This window comes from Psammomys obesus, unplaced genomic scaffold, assembly GCF_907164565.1.
Source record: "Psammomys obesus unplaced genomic scaffold, mPsaObe1.curated_primary_1811, whole genome shotgun sequence".
In the NCBI taxonomy this organism is placed as follows: domain Eukaryota; kingdom Metazoa; phylum Chordata; class Mammalia; order Rodentia; family Muridae; genus Psammomys; species Psammomys obesus.
This window is the reverse complement of record NW_026585644.1, coordinates 618,304-637,670: the sequence shown is the minus strand read 5'-3', so window position 1 is coordinate 637,670 and position 19,367 is coordinate 618,304. Positions and strand designations below refer to the sequence as shown.

At 49.4% G+C, this 19,367-nt stretch overlaps 1 protein-coding gene across 2 annotated transcripts in view; it reads right to left on the bottom strand.

The window, feature by feature from the left end:
- Positions 1-19,367, bottom strand: part of Il6r (interleukin 6 receptor) — a 54,715-nt gene that overhangs the window by 27,806 nt on the left and 7,542 nt on the right. Inside the window, exons 2-6 of one of the 2 annotated variants that reach the window (XM_055623900.1) lie at positions 5,808-6,044; positions 4,724-4,847; positions 2,775-2,959; positions 1,012-1,178; positions 147-288 (exon numbers count right to left, since the gene is read on the bottom strand). In XM_055623900.1, the coding sequence (XP_055479875.1) occupies positions 147-288; positions 1,012-1,178; positions 2,775-2,959; positions 4,724-4,847; positions 5,808-6,044 (855 nt within the window). The remainder of the gene's footprint in view (positions 1-146; positions 289-1,011; positions 1,179-2,774; positions 2,960-4,723; positions 4,848-5,807; positions 6,045-19,367) is intronic. The other variant, XM_055623909.1, reaches the window with a different exon arrangement.

The following is a 19,367-nucleotide window of genomic DNA, read 5'->3' as shown; positions in this document are numbered from 1 at the left end:
AGAAACTCAAGGTCTTCTTGACCACATGGTAAGTTCTAGGCCCATGAAACAAAGGGAGGGTGTAGACTGAGCACGGTTTGTCACGCGGTACCAGACTGCTGACATGAGCAACTGTGTCCCACCCTCCCTCGCGTGGACCCAGGTACCTATCCACGGAGTGCCCGTGGCCTCCAGGGACCACTCGCTCCACTGGCCAGTATCCAGCTCCTCCTTCCCTCGGAGCTGCACCACATGCTTCACCCCTCTCAAGGCGTCATGGATGATGCACTGATGCTGGGTCACCGGGAGCTGCGGATGGAGACAGGGTGAGTGCCGGGTGCCCTGATGGGGTGATGAGACGAGGAGCGGGCACCCTTGACCGCCCTGATCTCCAGGTGGCAGAGGCTCACACCACCTGGGAGGCAGAGTGAGATGGAGCCCTTCTCAGAGACACAGGCTGAAGTGTCGGTAGGTAACTGAAGCCAGCACGCTACAGCCCTGGCTTTACACAGAACCCAGCATTCTCCTTTCCTGTTCTCACAAGGAGTCTGGCCTGGCCTTATTAGTCTCATTTTATAAAGACAAAGCCAGGCCTCCTAAAATTAAATGCCTCACCCAAGACTATGAAGAATGGAAGGTGCAAAACTGGACCCAGAACCTACTTTTTTGTTTCGTTTTGTTTGTTTTGAGACAGGGTTTTTCTGTAGAGCCTTGGCTGTCCTGGACTCCCTTTGTAGACCAGGCTGGCCTTGAACTCACAGAGATCTGCCTGCCTCTGCCTCCCTGAGTACTGGGATTACAGGCGTGTGCCACCACGCCCAGCTGTAGAGCCTACTTCATTTTCAGTGTCCTACTTCCCCGGAAAATCTAGGAGCATTTTTCTGTTTAGATATAGATTTGACCTGGGCATGAAGGATCACTTTTATAACTATAGCACTTGGAAACTTAGGAGGCTAAGGCAGGAGGACTGTCATGAGCTCAAGGCTACAGCTCAGGGGTGAAGTTTGTCTCCAAAAAAAGGAAAGGAATTACCAGCCACACTGTGAATGTCTTTGACCACACAGGGCGATATCGAAGCTCAAACCGCAGCAAGTAGTACCGCGTGTCCCAGGATGCCGGGTCTTGCCAGCTGACATTGAGCCATCGAGGCCTTCCAGGTATGGCTGACACCACAAGGTTGGCGGGTGGGTCAGGTTTCACTGTGGAGAGGGAATGAAAGAACCAGGTCCGACCCACTGCCACCCCAAAAGCCACCAGTCCCAGGAACTAGGCCATAGAATACCAATTCCAGAAAGAAGACAATGGAGTCCACTACCCAACGAACAGCCTGGAGAAAACCCAGTAATAGTTAACCATCACCCCCAGCGAGGGCTAATCAGTGAAGACCTGGAACTTACCCAGGTGTTCTTTACAATAGGATGAGTGAAACAATTACGGTTTGGCTCGGCCTTCCAGGCAAACATTTCCTCTGGAAACCCGTTATTTGCTAAATGTCAATCAATCCTAAAACTGCCTAGCTGGAAATTCCCAATTAACCTTGCTATAGCCCTAAATAAAAACCCTCCTCCCACTGAGCTCGGGCCTCTACGGTCAACCACTGTGTCAGTGAGGGTGTGGGCTGGAGCTGGAGCTTGTACTAAATAGACCCTACTGTGTTTGCATCGGAATCAGCTCCTTGGTGGTCTTTGGGGTCCTCGAGACTTGAGCATGACAGGAACAGGCCTTCTGTGCTGCAGCAAGCAAGGTACAGAGCCTCAGACACCCCGCCTCCAGGAGGACACCACTCCCCAGAAAAGTTTAAATTATATTTGTTTAATAGAAATGGAAGCCAGAGTTCAGGCTGCTCTAGCTGCTCTTCCAGAGGACCCGGGTTCAATTCCCAGCACCCACATGGCAGCTCACAACTGTCTGCAACTCCAAGAGTTGATGTTATGCCCAGATCTTAAGGTCCCCAAAGACCACCAGGAGCTGGACCCTGTATGCAAGAGCAAAGAGCTTTTATGTGGACTTAAGCTAGGTCTCTCCACCATCACCAGTGCAGTAGGTCAGTGAGGAGAGCCCTGAGCAGCTGCACAGTAGGGTTTTTATTGGAGTTTGAGGAAGGACAGTTACACAACTGGATGACATTCAGCAAGGGCAAGCTTGTTACAAAGTGATTGGCTAACTAATATAACACTGAGCGAGCTATCTACAGACCTCAGGAATATTAGGTATTTTCTGTGCCGTGAATGTTCTACTATGAGGTCGGTGGGCTGCCCAGCACAGATGCCCCACCCTGAAATGAGATGCCTTCCCACTCTTGTGGTTATCCTCAGGCTGCCATGTCCTTGGGTAGGGAAACATATGACCAAGTTTCTGGAACTGGCAACCTATGGCCTAGTTCCTGATGACCTTGGGGTGGGATCACTAGTTCCTGGTAACTTTGGGGTGACCTTGTTTAGGTCTAGCTCCTGATGACCTTTGGGGGCATCAGGCCCCCACTGACACCCACAGACATACATGCAGGCAAAACACCAATGCACATAAAATAAAATAAATAATGAATAAAAAAAGAAAGGAAGGAAGAGATGGAGCACATAGCCTTGCATTTGGTAGGCAAGAGCTTAGCCATTGGGTCACCCTTCAGCACCCCTGTGTTCATCTTGAGAAGACCCCCATCCATTTGTCAGCAACGCACCAGAACACACAGCTCCCAAGGCCCCAGCCACATCTTCCCTGCCTCTCCCAGGGTTAGATGAGGAATACACCCTTAGTCAGCTGTGGTGGGGGGGGGGGGGAAGAAGGGGGTTACTCACCAATCTTCATGCTCTGAAACGCCACACTGCGGCTGGACTTTCTTCCCATGCTGTTCGCCACGCACAGGGACACTACGTGGTGAGCTTTCTCACCCTCGAAGACTTCCACCTGACAGGAGAAGCTTCTGAGCTCCTGCGAATACTGGCAGGGCACCTGGAATTCATTCTTTGCATTGTTGGTGCTGCTGTACAACAGAAGAAGTGCACAAACATTCTAGCAAATTCTGTTCTTTTTTTAAGAGAAGTAAGTCTGGCTTCAGCCCAGCCAGGGTCTGCTCCTGTGACTTTTCAGCTAGTTTTCTCCCTAGAAAGAGAATGCTAATGGCTTTAAAGCCTTCAAATAGGATTTCACCACAGAACCCAGCCAATGCAGAAGGAATGGAGGAAGGCACTTGGGCCTCTCTTTTGTCATTGTGTCTTGACCTCTGACTTCCTTCCAGGGTCTTATCCTTCACACATAAAGGTTGCAGAAGTGACTAAGTTAAGCCCATCCTGGGGCACAAAAGACCTGCCCTTAGGTGATACAGCACAAATGCTGGCACTAGACGAGAGGAATAGAAGGGAGGGACAGACTAAACAAGACTTCTGAAGACTGAAGATGGTCAAGGGACAGATGCTATCCCACCAGGCCTGGGAACCTGAACCTCTCCCACTTCCACTTTCCCTGCCATGAGAAAACAAGTGGCCAACCTCGACTCAGATATAACTTGGGGCCACCGAGCTGGTCGCCACACTGGTTTTGTTACATGGAAATTCTCCTCCATCTGCTAAACATTTTATCCAAGACCCTTCAGTGAGAGACCTAAGACCTCAGAGGAGCAGACCCTAGCCTGTGCTTCCGGTGCCCTGCAGTAGTGCCCTGCCCGGAGGAGAATCTGCTTTCATGTCTTAGGCTCTGCTGACTGCTCTTGATCACTGCCTGCTCTTCGCTCTAGGGCCAGGCTTGAGTTCTGCGGAACAGCACAGGTAGCCTGAGCTCACCTGCAACCTGGGCGGGACTGCTCACAGAGTCAAGGCACTGGTTACAGCCTTTCCGCCCACCCCCACCCCTCCTGCCCCCAGGGCCATTTGTGCTCTTCTTTAGGGCAACACCCCAAACCTTTGAACCGTGATGGAAATTAGGCAACTCATCCTAGGATTGGATTCTCTTCCTAACCACTTAGAGCCACTTCCTGGCTAAAAGACCAGAGCTGTTGTGTTAGGCAAATTGAGTTTAAACTGCAACACAGGGCTCACTTCCTTAATCCCAAATTTCTTCTCTTTTTTCTTTGTTGTGTTAATTTTTAGAGTAACCAAGTATCAAAAAACAGGAACTTAGCCTGGCATGGTGGCCCAGGCCTGTGATCCCAGCACTTGAAGAGGCAGAGGCAGAGAGATCTCTGTGAGTTTGAGGCCAGCTTTGTCTACAATGGGAGTATAACATAACCAATAATACAAAGAGAAACCCTGTCATGAAAAAAAACAAACAAAAACAAAAAACAGGGCTTTACACATATTATGTGTCAAATTTGGGATAACTTTCTACTGATAAAACATTGGTCCTGGGGCTGGACCCTGGATTCAACTTCCCTAACACCCACATGGTTGCTCACAGATCTATAACCCTAGTTCCAGGAGATCCAATCCAAAATATGTGTGTTGCACATACATGCAGGCAGGCAAAATATTCATACACATAAAGTAAAATACATTTTGTTTTGTTTTTCAAGACAGGGTTTCTCTGTGTAGCCTTGGCTGTCCTGGACTCGAACTCAGAGATCTACCTACCTCTACCTCCCCAAGTACTGGGATTACAGGTGTGTGCCTGATATAACATAAATCTAAAAAGAAAAATGATCCCTGTCCTGTCAGTCCAACAATTACCGATGCCCTCCAACCCTGTTCCCCAGCTAGGCGGGGAGGCGGGGAGCATCGGCTGAGCATGGCACATGGCCCCACTTGGCACTTACATCTTCCTCACAAACAGCACAGCCTTCGTGGTTGGAGAAGGGGTGCTGCTCGGATGCCACTCACAAATAGCATTTACGAGAGGGTTCTTCCGGAAGCAGGAGAGCTTGGGCTCCTCTGGAGGAACTGAAAGAGAGCTCAGCAGGATGAGGGGGGTGCGACGCTCCCTGAGCGCACCTGCTGTGTGCTTCACTCCTCCTGGTTGAGGGGGCTCTCGGTTCAGCTGGGAGCCACAAATGACACAACTCCCCAGGGACATCTTGGCCAGTGGACCCCAGCAAGAGGAGAAAGACAGCGTCATCTTCTGTCTAAAGCTGTGGTTCTCAGCCTGCGGGTCAGGACCCCTTCAACAAAACTCAACCTTCCAAAAACATTTATGTTACGATTCATAACAGTTGTAAAATTACAGTTAGGAAGTAGCAACGAAAATACTTTTATGGTTGGGGGTGAGCACATGAGGAACCATGCTAAAGGTCCCCAGCATTAGGAAAATGGAGAACCGCTGCTCTAAGAGGTTGAAAAGATGATGCACAACTAGCACCTTTGGCCTCCCACAGACTCGGCAAGTCTCTCCTTAGCCTCCTCACCTAAAATTAATAAATAGGGACGCTGGAAGAACATGCTGAGAGCAGGGCTCCCACACAAGGCATGGGCCCCGTCGCCTTCTCCGGAGCTGAGGGGGCCCTTGGCCTGCTATTGTTGGACTGCCACCTGAGAGTTCCATGTGTGTTTCACTTGCGCTGTGCAGTTTTCAGCCCTCGAACACTTACTTTATCTTTGCAGCAAGGAAACATGATAAAGTTCCCTCTGTTTTGCCAGGGGATCTGAGGGTGGTAGCCAGAGTTAAGACTAGGTGCCTGGCTGGGAGTCCAGCACTATGAAATCTGCCAGATGACTTCCACAGCGAGCCACATGTCCGCATGCCACGGGCAGAGCAGTGGCCCTTTTCCAAAAGGGAAACTCGTGAGCCCAAAGTGACAAACTTAAAGGATCAATCAGGGACTCTTTCTGGAATGCAGGGACATGTTGAAGGACGTTGAAGCTGCCCTGAAAGCCACTTCTGGGGACACTGAAGGCACAACTCACCATCCACCAGCAAGGGCACAGTCCCAACCAGGTGATCATCCAGGAAGCAGAAATAGTCGCCAGTGTCGCTGAGCTGCACTGCCCTCAAAACCAGGGTGTTTCCCGTGGTAGTCCACCGTCTGTGCTGTGAGCCAGAGTACACCCAATGAAAGGTGACATTGCCTGCTGCTTCCTTCCCGGGGCAGGTAAGGGCAACAGTGGCCCCTGGCAGGCTCGTCACCGTACTATTTGCCACCTCTGGGGAAGAAAAAACATGGATAAGTCACAGCAACTTGAACATAGGACTTATGATTTGGAGAAGTCAAAGGCCTCCACAGTAACACCTCTGGAGTCTCCCATAGGCCAGCTGACCTCCAGCTGTCTGCTAGAGTGCATGATCCAGCAATCCAGCTCCCTTGATAGAAAACCCTTTAAAGGGACAGGTGTGAACTGGCAGTGATGCATGCCTGTAATCTCAGCACTCAGGAAGTCAGAGGAGGCAGCCTGATCTCTGTGATTTCGAGGCCAGCCTGGTCTACAAGGTGAGTCTTCAGGACAGCCAAGGTACAGAGAGAACAATAAAGAGAGAGAGACAGGTGTGGTGGCGCACGCCTTTAATCCCAGCACTCAGGGAGGCAGAGGCAGGCGGATCTTTGAGTTCGAGATCTCTGAGGTCTGCAGAGCAAGTTCTGGGATACCCAGAGCTACACAGAGAAATCCTGTCTTGAAAAACCAACCAAACAACCAATCAATAAGAGAGAACCACTTCCCTAACTTAAAAAAAGAAAAAGAAAGAAAGAAAATAAAAGAAAAAGAAAAAAAAGAGACTCCAGGCACACAAACACAATCACCCTGTTTTAGTTCAGTGTCTACAATGGTGCTTGGCACAAGGCAATCACCCTTGTACAACTGAACACACAAGTGAACAAATGAATTCACCTAGAAATGAATGCCAGCTTCTCAAGAAGGAACCCAGCACCAGCATACACGTGCACAAGAAGTCTCAGAGTGACATTTTACAGGCGGTAACCAACGTAGAGAATTACTATGCACAAGGTAAATAAAGCCGAGGCTTCAGGCTCACTCTGCTCAGGCCAGGACCCTACATATCCATCTGATATATCAAATCTAGGCACAGCTGTTTTTAATTCTAGAAACCAAGTTGGAAAGTAAAAACTAACAAACAAATATTCTTCATTCCCTGAAAAAAAAAAAAAAAAAATCATGGGTACACTCAAGGAAAACAGAGGTTAAAGATTCAAGGACCACTGAGTCAGCCATAGTGATCCATGTTGATAAGCTCACATTCGGGAGCCTGAGGCAGAGAGATCACCAAAAGTTTAAGGCCAGCCTGGGAGCCTCAAAAGAGACTAGAGGGGCAAATCCACTCTTTTCTTGGCACAGGTTATAGATTACAGACTCACAAACTCTGAAGTGTGAGTTTAGAGCATTGTATAAAAGTAATCCCATAGGCTGAGGAAACAGCCGAGGGAACATGACTTTTCAGGTCAGGCATAGGTGGCTCTTCACACCAGACATCTGACTTCTTATCAGCGAGCGGCAGCCACACATCTGGATTTGGGGAAGCCAGCTGCTGCCAGAGGGCCTGACCTCGTGCCCACGTGTGTTCCTGACACTGAGGGTAAGCACAAGAGTCTCTCTTTGACCTTTGAAGCCTTCTTGCTTGGAAAGCGGTCTGACCCAGTGCCTGGCCTGTTCTTTCTCCTGTCCATCCTCAATGGCCATCCGAGAAGAGGGGGTAAGTAGATCACAAACGTCGCCAGGCACCCCGACTGCCCCCACTGGCCATTTTCAGACACACTGCATCAGAGAAGCAGGGCGTCGGCCTGGCTACATGGATGTCCTTCATGTGCCCCATTCACTGTACCCCCTGGAAGATGGCAGGACATCTGCAGTGCCAGAATGGTGGTCACTGTTTTTCTCTCTTTACCCCCAGAGCCCTGGGCTTTTAGGTGGAAAAAAAAAATGACAGGGCCTGGAGAGATGGCTCAGTGGTTAAGAGTGATTGCTGTTCTTCGGAGGATCCGAGTTCTTTTCCCAGCACCCACATCAGGCAGCTCATAACTGCTGATAACTCCAGGTGGCCTCAGAGAGAAGCCATACACAGTGGCACAGTCTTTCAGCGGCGGTTCCCAGCCTTTCATGCTGCAACCCTTTAATACACTTCCTCATGCTGTGGTGACCTCTGGCCATAAAATTATTTTTATTGCTACTTCTGTAATTTTGCTACTATTATGAATCATAATGTAAATATTTTTAGAGTTAGAGGTTTGCCAGAGAGGTCACTGACCCACAGATTGAGAACCGCTGACTTACATAGACATATATGAATAAATAAAATAAAACAAAATTTTTTTTCTTTTTAAGGAATGGCCAGGCATGGCAGAGGACCTTTAATCTTAGTACAGGCAAAGCAGGTCTCTGTGAATTTCAGGACAGCCAGCGTTTCAGTCAGACGTTGTCTCAATAAAATAAAAACAGCAGTGTGTCACCTTGTAACCAGGTGAGTTTGAGGAGGCATCTTAGATTTCTCTCACTCTCCCTCAATCAGCTCCAAGGCTCCAACATGGAGGAGGGATCCTTCTTGGGCACCAGAGAGCCCCATCTGTGAGAAGCACAGCCTTTATAGCAGACTTCACCCAGCATCCGCAGCAATAGCTGAGTGGCGGCTCCACAGCCCCAGAAGCCCGAGCCCTCAGATGGTGGGAAGGGGCGGCTTCCGAGAGTATTCAAAGGTTCCCAAAAGCACTGATACATATTCTTCAATGACATATGCTTAGCATTTCATTGTTCTTCAACTACTTCACACGCTGTTGAACATATGCAAATTAATCCATGTAGCGCTCATAAAAGCTGTAAAGTGAAAAACACCCCCACCCACCCCCAAACAAGCACACTTGTTATCTCTGAAGGTAGTTCTGATTCTCCCGATCTACAACTTCCTGACGACACATACTTTACGTTTAGCCATTTATCCTCCCTTACTTTGAAATGTTGTGTCACATCATCTATCTGGCTGCATTGCCAGGGCACATGTGGAAATCAGAAGCTTTCTTTCTATCATGTGGGCCTCAGGATTGAATTCAGGTTGTCAGCTAAGCAGCAAGCATTTCTACCCATTGAGCCATCTTGCCAGCCCTCTTCCTTCCTTCCCTAGTTAAAAAAATAATAATAATAAGTTGGTTAGCCGCATGCGGTGGCGCACACCTGTAATCCCAGCACTTGGGGAGGCAGAGGAAGGTGGATCTCTGTGAGTTCAAAGCAAGTCCAGGACAGCAAAGATTATACACAGAGAAACCCCATCTCAAAAAAAATAAAGAATAAATTGGTTACCCACAGGCCTCTTCATCTTTTGTAGCTTAGTCTCTGAGCTTCATAAAACGGTTTATATGTATTCTTCTATTTTATGTGTATTCTCCGTGTTTTCCCCAGTCATGTTCTCACAGTCTGTGGGATTTTCACGGGATGTGGGTATAGCTGGCTCACACTCAGCTCAGCTTAGTATTCCGCTGCCTAAGGCTTCCCGTTGTCTCCAGTGCTGTGTTGTCTGAATGAGAATGGCTCCATAGGCCCAAGTGTTGGAATGTTTGGTCCCTGGGACCAGGAGATGTGGTCCTGCTGGAGTGGGAGGTGTACAGGACTTTGTTGGAGGTGTGGCTGTGTTTGAGGAAGTGTGTCGCCGAGGCTTTGAGGTCTACAAAGTGAGTCCAAGACAGCCAAGGCTCTATTACATAGAGAGACCCTGTTTCAAAAAAAAATAAAATCCTTACCCTCCCATTTCCACTGGACAGAGCAGTAGAAGGATAAAAGCTATCACAGGCATCCAGCTCAGGTCTATATTTTGAACATGTAGGAACTTAGGTAGAAATGCTGACAAAAGAGAGCGCTGTGTTGGCCGGTGGCTCCACCCAGCACTGGCCACAGCCCTCTGCCAGCTGAAGAATGAATAGCAGAATTCACAGGGCAGCGTGGGCGCGCCAGTGCTCAACAGATTCGGGGCAGTTTTCACGGAAGTCCAACAACCATGGACAGCTCATGCTTTCTTTGGCATTTGCATAGGCCACTGCTCTGAACTGCTCTGAACAAAGCGTCGGACACAAGACGCTTTGGTTAACCACGGAGCAAATACAAAGTAAGGCTCCATGAGACTAGAACTGCACTAATTCTGGTGCAGTTCATGGCCAGTGAGGTAGCCACCATGAGATCACAGCACAGCATGACGGGCACATGTTTGCAAAGTGCTGCTGGGGTGAACCAGCCTACTGAGTCAGATAAAGTCACAGTGCAGGGCCTGGCTGGGACTAAGTGATGGGGTTATAGTTGTGGTTAGTTTAGAATGTACTCTTGCTTCTTTCTTTTAAGTTTTAGCCAGGCACAGCACTGCGGTTCCATCTTGGATGCCATTCTGCTGCTGTGAAGAGACACATGAGCAAAGCAGCTCTTAGAAAAGAGAGCACTTAGTGGGGGCTTGCTCAGGTTTCAGAGGCCTAATCCAGAAGCAGACAGGCACGGCACATGGCACTGGAGCAGTAGCTGAGAGCTTCACATCCTGATCTCAGGAGGGGGGGTGGGGGAGAGACAGACAGAGACAGAAACTGGGCCTGATGTGAGCTTTTGAAACCCCAAAGCCCACCCTCAATGACACACCTCCTGCAACAAGGTCACACCTTAGGTATGAGAGAAAGAGAGAGAGAGAGAGAGAGAGAGAGAGAGAGAGAGAACTGACCTAACCCTTCCCAAACAGTTCCATTACCTCCCTCTTGACAGTGTCAAGTGACTGGCCTATAACATGTAGGTACGTGTAACTCTGCTGTATGTGCACATCAATAAAATCGTTAAACAGCACATCTCTCAGACGAGGCCCTGTTATTAAGTGAGACGTGGCTGCAAGACTGCAAGGTCCTGTTTGCCTCGAGCCAGTGACCACAATGGGCAGGCACTCACAACACGTTTGCCTAAAACAGGGCTCTCAAGGACAGGGTCTCCATGGCGCACTCCCACAGCGCACACCAGGGGTGGATGACACAGTGGTTCACGCTGAGTGGGCAGACCCTGCGCTGAGCACCAGCCAGGAGGCATTGCAGCAGCCACATGAGTGTGGGAGGGAGCTCTCTTCTTCCACCTTGTCATGGCCTCCTCCCCATCCCTTTCCCTCCCAGTACAAACCTTTGCATGCTTGGTGACTATCTGGAATAATGGCCAGGACAATTCAGTTACTGCACTTGCAAACAATGGCAAATATATTCGGGCAACTTGAAGAAACCCCAGCTCCTACCCCTACCCCCCCCCCAGAAAAAAAAAAAATCTTTATTTTCTCTTCCACAAAAGCAGAGCTGTAAAGAACAACATAATGGTCATTTCCTCTGCCAAGGAACTTGACTAATGGTCTTCTGGATCTTTACAACTGAGTCATTGGCTTCTGCTTTTTTTTTTTTTTTTTTAAATCAGGAACAATTAATTATAAAACCCATCTGTACATGGTGCCAGTCAGCCCTACCTCAAAACATTTCCTCTGGGACTGTGTTTAAAAAACAAAACAAAACAAAACGCTGTATTAACTTTGATCTCAGAAGCATGGTGTACCTAACACTGGGGAGGCCAGGACAAAGGGACCCAGTGCCAGTCCAAGGTGCTGCCTGACCTCCCACACACCCAGTGCTCTGCCTCCTGACCCAGCTCTGAGTCAGTGCCTAGGTCCTGCAGAGTGGTGGCACGATCTCAGAAGCGGCTCTCCGAGGGGAAGGAAGTGATGGTCTTGGAAGCATCTTCCCTGGACCTCTGTCTGCCCAGCCAGAGGATGCAATACCAGTGATTTCTTACAGTCAGCTTTGCTGTTGCTTTGTCTTCTGGGACAGTGTCATTCCCCAAGCTGGTTTCAAACCAGTAGCTAAAGAGACTCTCCTCCTTCAGTAGGAGCTAAGACAATAGGAATAACATGAAATTTGGCTTTTCCAAATTTTAAAGAGTCTTATCTTACTTTTATAATACATGTTTTTCTTTAAAGAAGATACTACATAACTGAGTTTTATGTACAGAGGAGGGGTGCATGAAGGGCCAGTGATGAGGTGGCCTCAAAACAGGCAATTTCGCAAACACTTTCAGCCCAGGGTCTCCACCCCACCCTGTACTCTTCTTTGTCACTGACCAGACTCTCCCCCCTCAACCCACCCTTCCCAGCTGGTTTGATTCCAGAGGGGACACAAGGAACCATCTTTGAACTCAGCCTCCATTTTTTCCATCTGGACGTATCACCGTTTGAAGATGGCCAAGTCTCCGCATCGATGGGCCCCACTGGAGTAGGTGCAGGAGAGAACCGGGTGGGTAGGTACTCCAGGAACACCCTTCCTGTGAAATTGCCCCATTGACCAGAGGCTCCCTCCCAAACCCGGCAGGCAGCCTTGGGTGTGGCAGCTTCTACACAGAATGAAATTCAGCAAAGAGCATACATTTGCCCTTGAGCAATTGCTCAGCCCCTGAGAGTAGGCAGCAAGCTTGTGCCCGTCCGCTTCTGAAGAATTCAAAACTTTTTGTGCAGTGTGACATGCAAGTCTCCATGTTCCCACTCACAGAGAGTACGGCAGCCACTGGACATCTGCTCTGGACTGTGTCCCCCCTCTTCTTCAAAGCTGCTATCTTTCTTAATCTCCAGACTCCTGGGGGCCTTAAAGCTACCCATAATCCTGCCTACCCTGAAATAAAATGTTCCTGATGCAGCAAAAAGGACAGATAAAGAGCAAAGAGAAACGTGAGAGAGGCCTTGGAAAATCCCTGGGCATTTGCTAGGCAGATTACAGAGAACCCGTCCATAAAAAGGGAGCAGTACATTTAAGGCACCCAGAAGCGAGAGTCAAGAAAATGGTCACTTTTTTTTCCTGCTTCTGCTTCTCCCAAAATGACCTTGAGAAGGCACCAGCTCTGGGGCATCATGAAGCACAAGCAGGAGAGAAGAGCAGCATCTGAGGACTGTGAGTCTTCCTGGTCCTTGCCAACTCATGCCACATGCAGAAAGGAAGGGTGTTCAGCCCAGGCTCCTACATTGCTGAAAGCAATCAGTTGGGACTGAAATCAGGAAAGAAGGCAGAATGTCCCCACCAATCTACCAGCGTGTTCTTGCCCCTCAGGCGTGACGCAGCCACAGCTTAGCTGCTGGCTGGCTGTTTAGGGTTAGGTTTCCATAGTGTCTTGCCTGGTTTTGTTCGTTTTTGAGACAGGTTCTTGCTATGTGGCTGTGGCTGGCCTAGAACTCATTATAAAGACTAAGCTGGCCTCAAAGTGATAGTATTCCTCCTGCCTCAGGCTTGACAGGACTGAAGTTGTAAGCATGTAGCACCTGGTCTTACCCATGAGTCATAGGCAGTGTGGGTACTCCATGGCAGGGCCCACTTGCCCTCACTGAGCAATGAGAGTTCTGACCGTGGTCTGGAGGACCCTGACCTCTAGTAACCCACCATTCCCAAGTCATTGCTCCTCAGAGGGCAGGAAGCACCTCTGTTTCCCACAGGCAATGCCCACCTTGAAACATACACACCATCTGTAGATGGGGCTGGGTGATCACTGGGTAGGGGCCAGGGTGACGGCTGAGGCCATCCCAGAACCCTCGGGCCCATGCTCTTCTCTCCCTCCCTTGACAGCTCTGGGAGGGAGAGCTTCCACCTGCCCTCCTCGCTTCGCTGCCTGTGCAGCCTACATTATCTCTCTGCGACACCGGCCCACCCACCACCTCCCAGACATCCCTCTACTGAGGACTTCGCAGCATAGTTCTGGGAAGTGGGGCTCTCTCCAGAAAAGCAAGGAGCTTTGCTGTTGTCCCCTCCCCACCCCCACCCGTTCCTCTTCCCTCTGCATGTAAACTTGCAAATGTCAATAGACAGAAAGAAAAGTATGCACACGACATATTTCTCAACTTCTCTGGAAGCTACTGCTGCTCCTGCCAGCAAAAACAAGCTCAGCTTCCTGGCCCTGTTTATGTAAGCAGTGAACCAGCTGTCGGCCTGTCAGTGAGGACAGGGCTTAACATGTGCCTCCTAATCCCATCCCACTGCCCTGCTTCAGGCAGCTCACGGTGGCCTCTGGGGTTGTAGGGCACAACACTGAAAGTCCTCTCAAGGTACCAAAGTCCTGACCTAAAAGAAGGTGGCAGAGAGAGACTTTGGGATCAAAGCCCTCCCCTCAGGGATCAGGGAGCTGTGTGGAAGAGGGGGTGAAAAGTGTGTAAGAGCCACAGGTGGCAGATGACTCCGAGGAAACACTGCCGTGCACACACAGCGGGACCGATGTACATGTGGACCCAGGAGACAGTGACAGAGCACACACCTGCACCTGATGGGTGCAGGCCGAGAGGAGAGTGGACAGCACTCCCACCTCTAACTAAGAAGTGTCTGTCTGCAAGGAGAACACTAGCCTTCTCCAGTGGAGGGGGGACGGTGGGGAGGGGTGGGAGGGTAGAGGTGGGGAGGGGTGGAGAGGAGTGGGGAGGGTGAAGGGTGGGGAGTGTAAGGGGTGGGAAACGGTGGAGGAGTGGGGGTGGAGGGGTGGAGAGGGGTGGAGGGGTGGAGGGGTGGGGGGGGGAGGGGTGGAGGGGTGGGGAGGGGTGGAGGGGTGGGGAGGGGTGGAGGAGTGAAGGGGTGGAGGGATGGGGAGGGTGGAGGGATGGGGAGGGTAGAGGGGAGGGGAAGGGGGGAGGGGTTGCCAAGAGCCTGTAGACAACTCATATCCAAGCAGAGACAAATGCAAACTTAGGTCTCACTGGTTAAACAAGTCTCCAGGGGTCTCAGTCACCCGTCCTTACATTCTCCATACAACCGGCCACCCAACTTCTGAGGTGATGGTACTTAAGCCTCTTTACAGAGTGCTCACTGCACACTGGGTATTTTGCTGAGCTCTCAGGAGTCTTGCAGGGACATGGTGTCATCACACCATTCCCATCCCTGGTCACACTGCTGAGGCAACAAGAATCAGAGAAGTTAAAGAACCACGCAGTACAGCCCATAATCTCAACACTCAGGAGGCTGAGGCCAGCCTGGGCTACCTAGTGAGGACCTGCCTCAAAATGAGGAATTGGCCCCAAATCCCACAGCTAGTGAGTAGGGCATGTGCAATAGGCATGGTGAGTTGGGGAGCCAGCCTCTCCCACCTGACCCTGACAGAGCTTCTCTCTGTCCCTGACACACACACACACACACCTAGGCTGCTCACCACCCTGTTTCCCTGACCTAATTTCTTCTCCCCTGTGAGCTCTCTTCACGCCTTCCCAGCTTCACAGAACCTGCTGACGCCTGAGTTCTAAGGAAGACAGGTCACAGGGAGGGCACCTCCTCTTCAGTGCCCACCACGCCTAGTGGGCCCTGGTAGTGGGGCTAGAGTGCTCTGCCTCTGCCCGGTACTAACCATGGCAACTGTATGACGCCTCCCCCTCTGCCTCAGAGTCTCCTGCTCCCTAGCTGGCCCACACCTGGACCTCTTCGCAAGACAGGGCCCACAGGGCACAGCCAGACCATACTTCCAGACTGTGTCATAGCCCTTGCCCCTACTCTGAGTCAGCTCCCAAACATTTCTCAAATGAATGGCTCCTGGCAGGACATCAGCCCTGCAGCCCACTAATGGGCCTGTACTCCTTGTACCTGCCTGTATTTGCCTTGTATTTGGCAGAGTCAGTATTTACCTTGGCTCAGCCTTCCTCTCCATCTACCCAGTGGACCATACACCCACGAAAGAAGCTCCTGTGGCCTCATAGAAAGGTAACTCTGAGAGCTGACTCAGAGACCCGCAGTGTGACCAGCTCGAAGACAGAGAAATGCTGGGTTTCCTGGCTCCTTCAGAGAAAATCACATGGCCCCAGGCCAAGAAGGTCTGGGCAGGTTATCTCTCAGAGCTTATGAACTAATCAGAGGAAAGATAGAGCAACCCTGCTGTCCCGCCCCGTCTGCCCCATATTAAGCAATGAAGAAATTTGAGGCCAGAGAAGGCCCTCCCAGGCACTGAGTCCCCAGAGTCTCTGGAGACGTTGGTCTGTAAGTCCAGCGGGGAGGTGTCGCAGCAGGCAGCAGGTGCTGAGGCACCTACGGACTCTGTGGGATTCAGACCTGCTCCATCCATAGCGAGCCAGCCAGACCAGTGAAGCCAAAACTAAGTAAGCCCTGGGTTCTGGGCCCTCAGTTCGTGTCCACCCTGCCGCCATTGGCCTTACCAGCAGTACGGGGCAAAAAGGCTTTTCTCCCCATTTCTGACCATAGCCTTAGGGCCTAACCAGGAGCCTGGCCCACAGCCAGGGTTTTCATCTTTCTGGAAGGTGGGCAGAAAGTGCTAAGGAGGAACTTCCCGGATCTCCCTTAGGCAACCCCAAGGCAAATCTCCCCAGCTCCTGAGCCCCACCCCTTAGAAGCAGGGAGCCAAGCTGCAGAGCTGAGTCAGAAAGCGATGAGTGCCCCTGGAGGAGGTCCATGCTTCCCTGCTCACGCTGCCTGCTTCCCCTCATCAAGAAGCCCTCCCTGGCTCAGCAGGAGGCTCCTCTCAACCTCCAGGGCCCTAGGAGCCCACAGAAGAGTCCTGGTGTCCCAACATCAACCCAGCCCGGATCACAATACACAGCATGAGTCTGTTAAAAAAAAAAAAAAAAAAAAAAAAAAAGCCAGGTGTGGTGGCGCACACCTCTGGTCCCAGCACTCAGGGAGGCAGAAGAAGCAGTTCGGCATGTCTGCCCCTGGTAGAATCCAGGTGCCTGTCTCTGCCACCCGTCTCCGCCTCTTTATGAATAGGATCTAGCAGGTCTAGAGTCTCAAAACAAGACTCTGCATTACAGAACAGCAGTGCTCCCTAATCCCTAAAGTTTATAGTAATAAAAAGGTAGAATGTGGTGACACTCACTTAAAGTCCAACCAAGGTACAGGATAGCCTGGTCTACAAAGTAAGTTCTGTTTGTCTGACATAGGATTTCATGGTTGGCCTTGCTAGGTAGCTAAAGATGGCCTTAAACCCCTGATCCTCTGCCTGGGATTACACTCATGTGTCCCCACACTTGGCTCTACATAGTTTGTGGCCAGCTACATAATGAGACCTGTGAGGGTAGAGCGAGAAAACACAACTGGAGTTTTTAAAAGGGTAGTTAAGTAGGCAAGGCAAGCTGACTCTGAAGTTCAAATGGAAAAAGTAAATAAGTCAAGATAGCCAGGAAAAACTTGAAAAAGAAAAAAAAAGAGAATGAGATTAGTCTGCCTAACTTATAGCATATTATAAAGATATAATAATTAAAATAGTGTGGTAGTGTCACATGAAGAGACTAGAAAGCACAGAAATAAAAACTAGGGCTGAGGATACAGCTCAGGGGTACATCGCTTACCTGGTGTGCTCAAAATGCACAAACCCCTGGGCTCAAACACCAGCGGGGGCGGGGGGGAACTCTGTATGACTGAATGGCTCACTTTAAAAGTGGTTAAGGGAACACAGTGAGTTTCAGGCCAGCCTGGACTACAGAAGACCCTGTCTTAAAAGGAAGGGAGGAAGAGAAGGAGGGAAGGAAGGAGGGAGGAAGGAAGGAAAAAAGAAGTGAAAAGATATCTCAGGGTAGACAGAGTACTTGCCTAGCATTCAATTCATACTCCCCAGCACTGAAATTAATTAAAATCAGTGGATGGAAAGCACTTTATTCAATAAACAATAAAGGGATATCAAGTTTCAACTGTTAAAAGTTAGGGCAAGCTTCATACCTCATTCCTGATTAACTCAAAATGAATGAAATATTTATAAACTTTTTTGTTTTGTTTTGTTTTGAGACAGTATCTCTACATAGGCCTGGCTGTCTGGAACCAACCATATAGACCACCTGGCCTCAGAGATCCGCCTGCCTCTGTCTCCTGAGTTCTGGGATTAAAGGTGTGCACCACCACACCTAGCCAAATGTTTACATTTTTTTAATGCATTTACTCATTATAAATGTGAGGGGCGTGTGTCACTGTGAGTATGAATGTCATGGCACATGTGTGGAGGTCAGAGGACAACTCTGAGAAGTCAGTTCTCTCCATCCACCTTTGCGTGAGTCCTGGGGATTAAACTCAGGGCATCAGGCTTGTGTCGCTAGTACATCTACCCACTGAGCCATCAATGATGTGTGCGCCTGTCAGTGTCTGTGTGTGCCTGTACACATATGTGCAAGTGTGTCCGTGCTCATGAGCGCAGGTGCCCACAGATTCCAGACGAGGGCTTCATCAACTCGTCATGGGTGCTAGCATCTTGGATCCTGGCAAGAGCATTATGTTCTCTTAGCCACTGAGTCACTCACGCCAGTCTCTTTAAAATATAAGACCTTGTTTAGGTTTGGGTGCCAGAGCTTCACACTGTAACTGGGCTGGCCTTGAACTTCCAGCAATCCTATTTCTCAAGTGCCAGAAGTATAGATGTGAATTGTTGTTCTTGTTGTTGTTTTAATTCTAAACTCTTGAAAATAAAAGCAAAAGAAGAATCTTTTAAAATGCTATTGGTGTGAAGGAGAGTTCACTAACTAGGACACAAACTCAGAGACCATGTAAATTCAACTATAGTTTTAAAAAAAAAAAAAAAACTTGCTGAGAATGGTGGGCCATTCCTGCAGATCCCAATACTTAGAAGGCTGAGATAGGAACCTTGGTTGTTTGAGGCCAGTCTGGGCTACACAGCAAGACTTTGTCTCAAAAACAAAATGAAAGAAAGCAAAACAAATCTGTGTGGCAAAAACAACAACAAAACAAAAACAAAAGCTACCAAAACAATAAAAGACAAATTAGAAAACTATTTACAACTTGTATCAGAGAAGACTAAGTTCTTTTATATAGTAAGAGCTTTTGTGAGCAATCTTAAGAAGATTAACAGCTCGGTGAAAAATGAACACTATAAACAGACAGATAATACAAATGAATTATGAAATGCTGGCTGCAGAGAACATCCACCCAGCCTCCCTCAGAGAAGGCGTGTGCAAATAAACTCCACACAGACATAATGTTCTTTGCAGAGGCCTTTTTTGTTTGTTTAGTTGGTTGGTTGGTTGGTTGGTTGGTTGGTTGGTTGGTTGGTTGGTTTTTGTTGTGATTTTTTTTTTTTTTTTTGAGACAGGGTTTCTCTGTGTAGCCCTGGCAGTCCTGGAACTCACTCTGTAGACCAGGCTGGCTTCGAACTCACAGAGATCCACCTGCCTCTGCCTCCTGAGTGCTGGAATTAAAGGCATGTGCTACCACCTCCTCGCCACATTTTTAATTTGTTTGTTTCTTTGATTTGTTGTTGTTGTTTGGGGAGGGGTTGTTTTGTTTTACAGGGTCTTTATGTGGCCCTGTTGGCTTGAAATTCACTGTATAGACCAGGCTGGTCTCAAAATCACAGAGATCTGCTTGCCTCTATCTCCCGAGTGCTGGTATTAAAGGTGTGCCACCAAACCTGGCCGGATGCCACTTTAAGAACATGCTGACAGAGTGTGCAGACATACTCATGCTTGCATTTTGCTAGAGCATAAACTGGCACAACTTCTCCTTTTGCAAACTACAAAGCTCGTGGCATTTGCCCACAGCCTCCCTGGAGGACTTGATCCTGTGGGTGTGC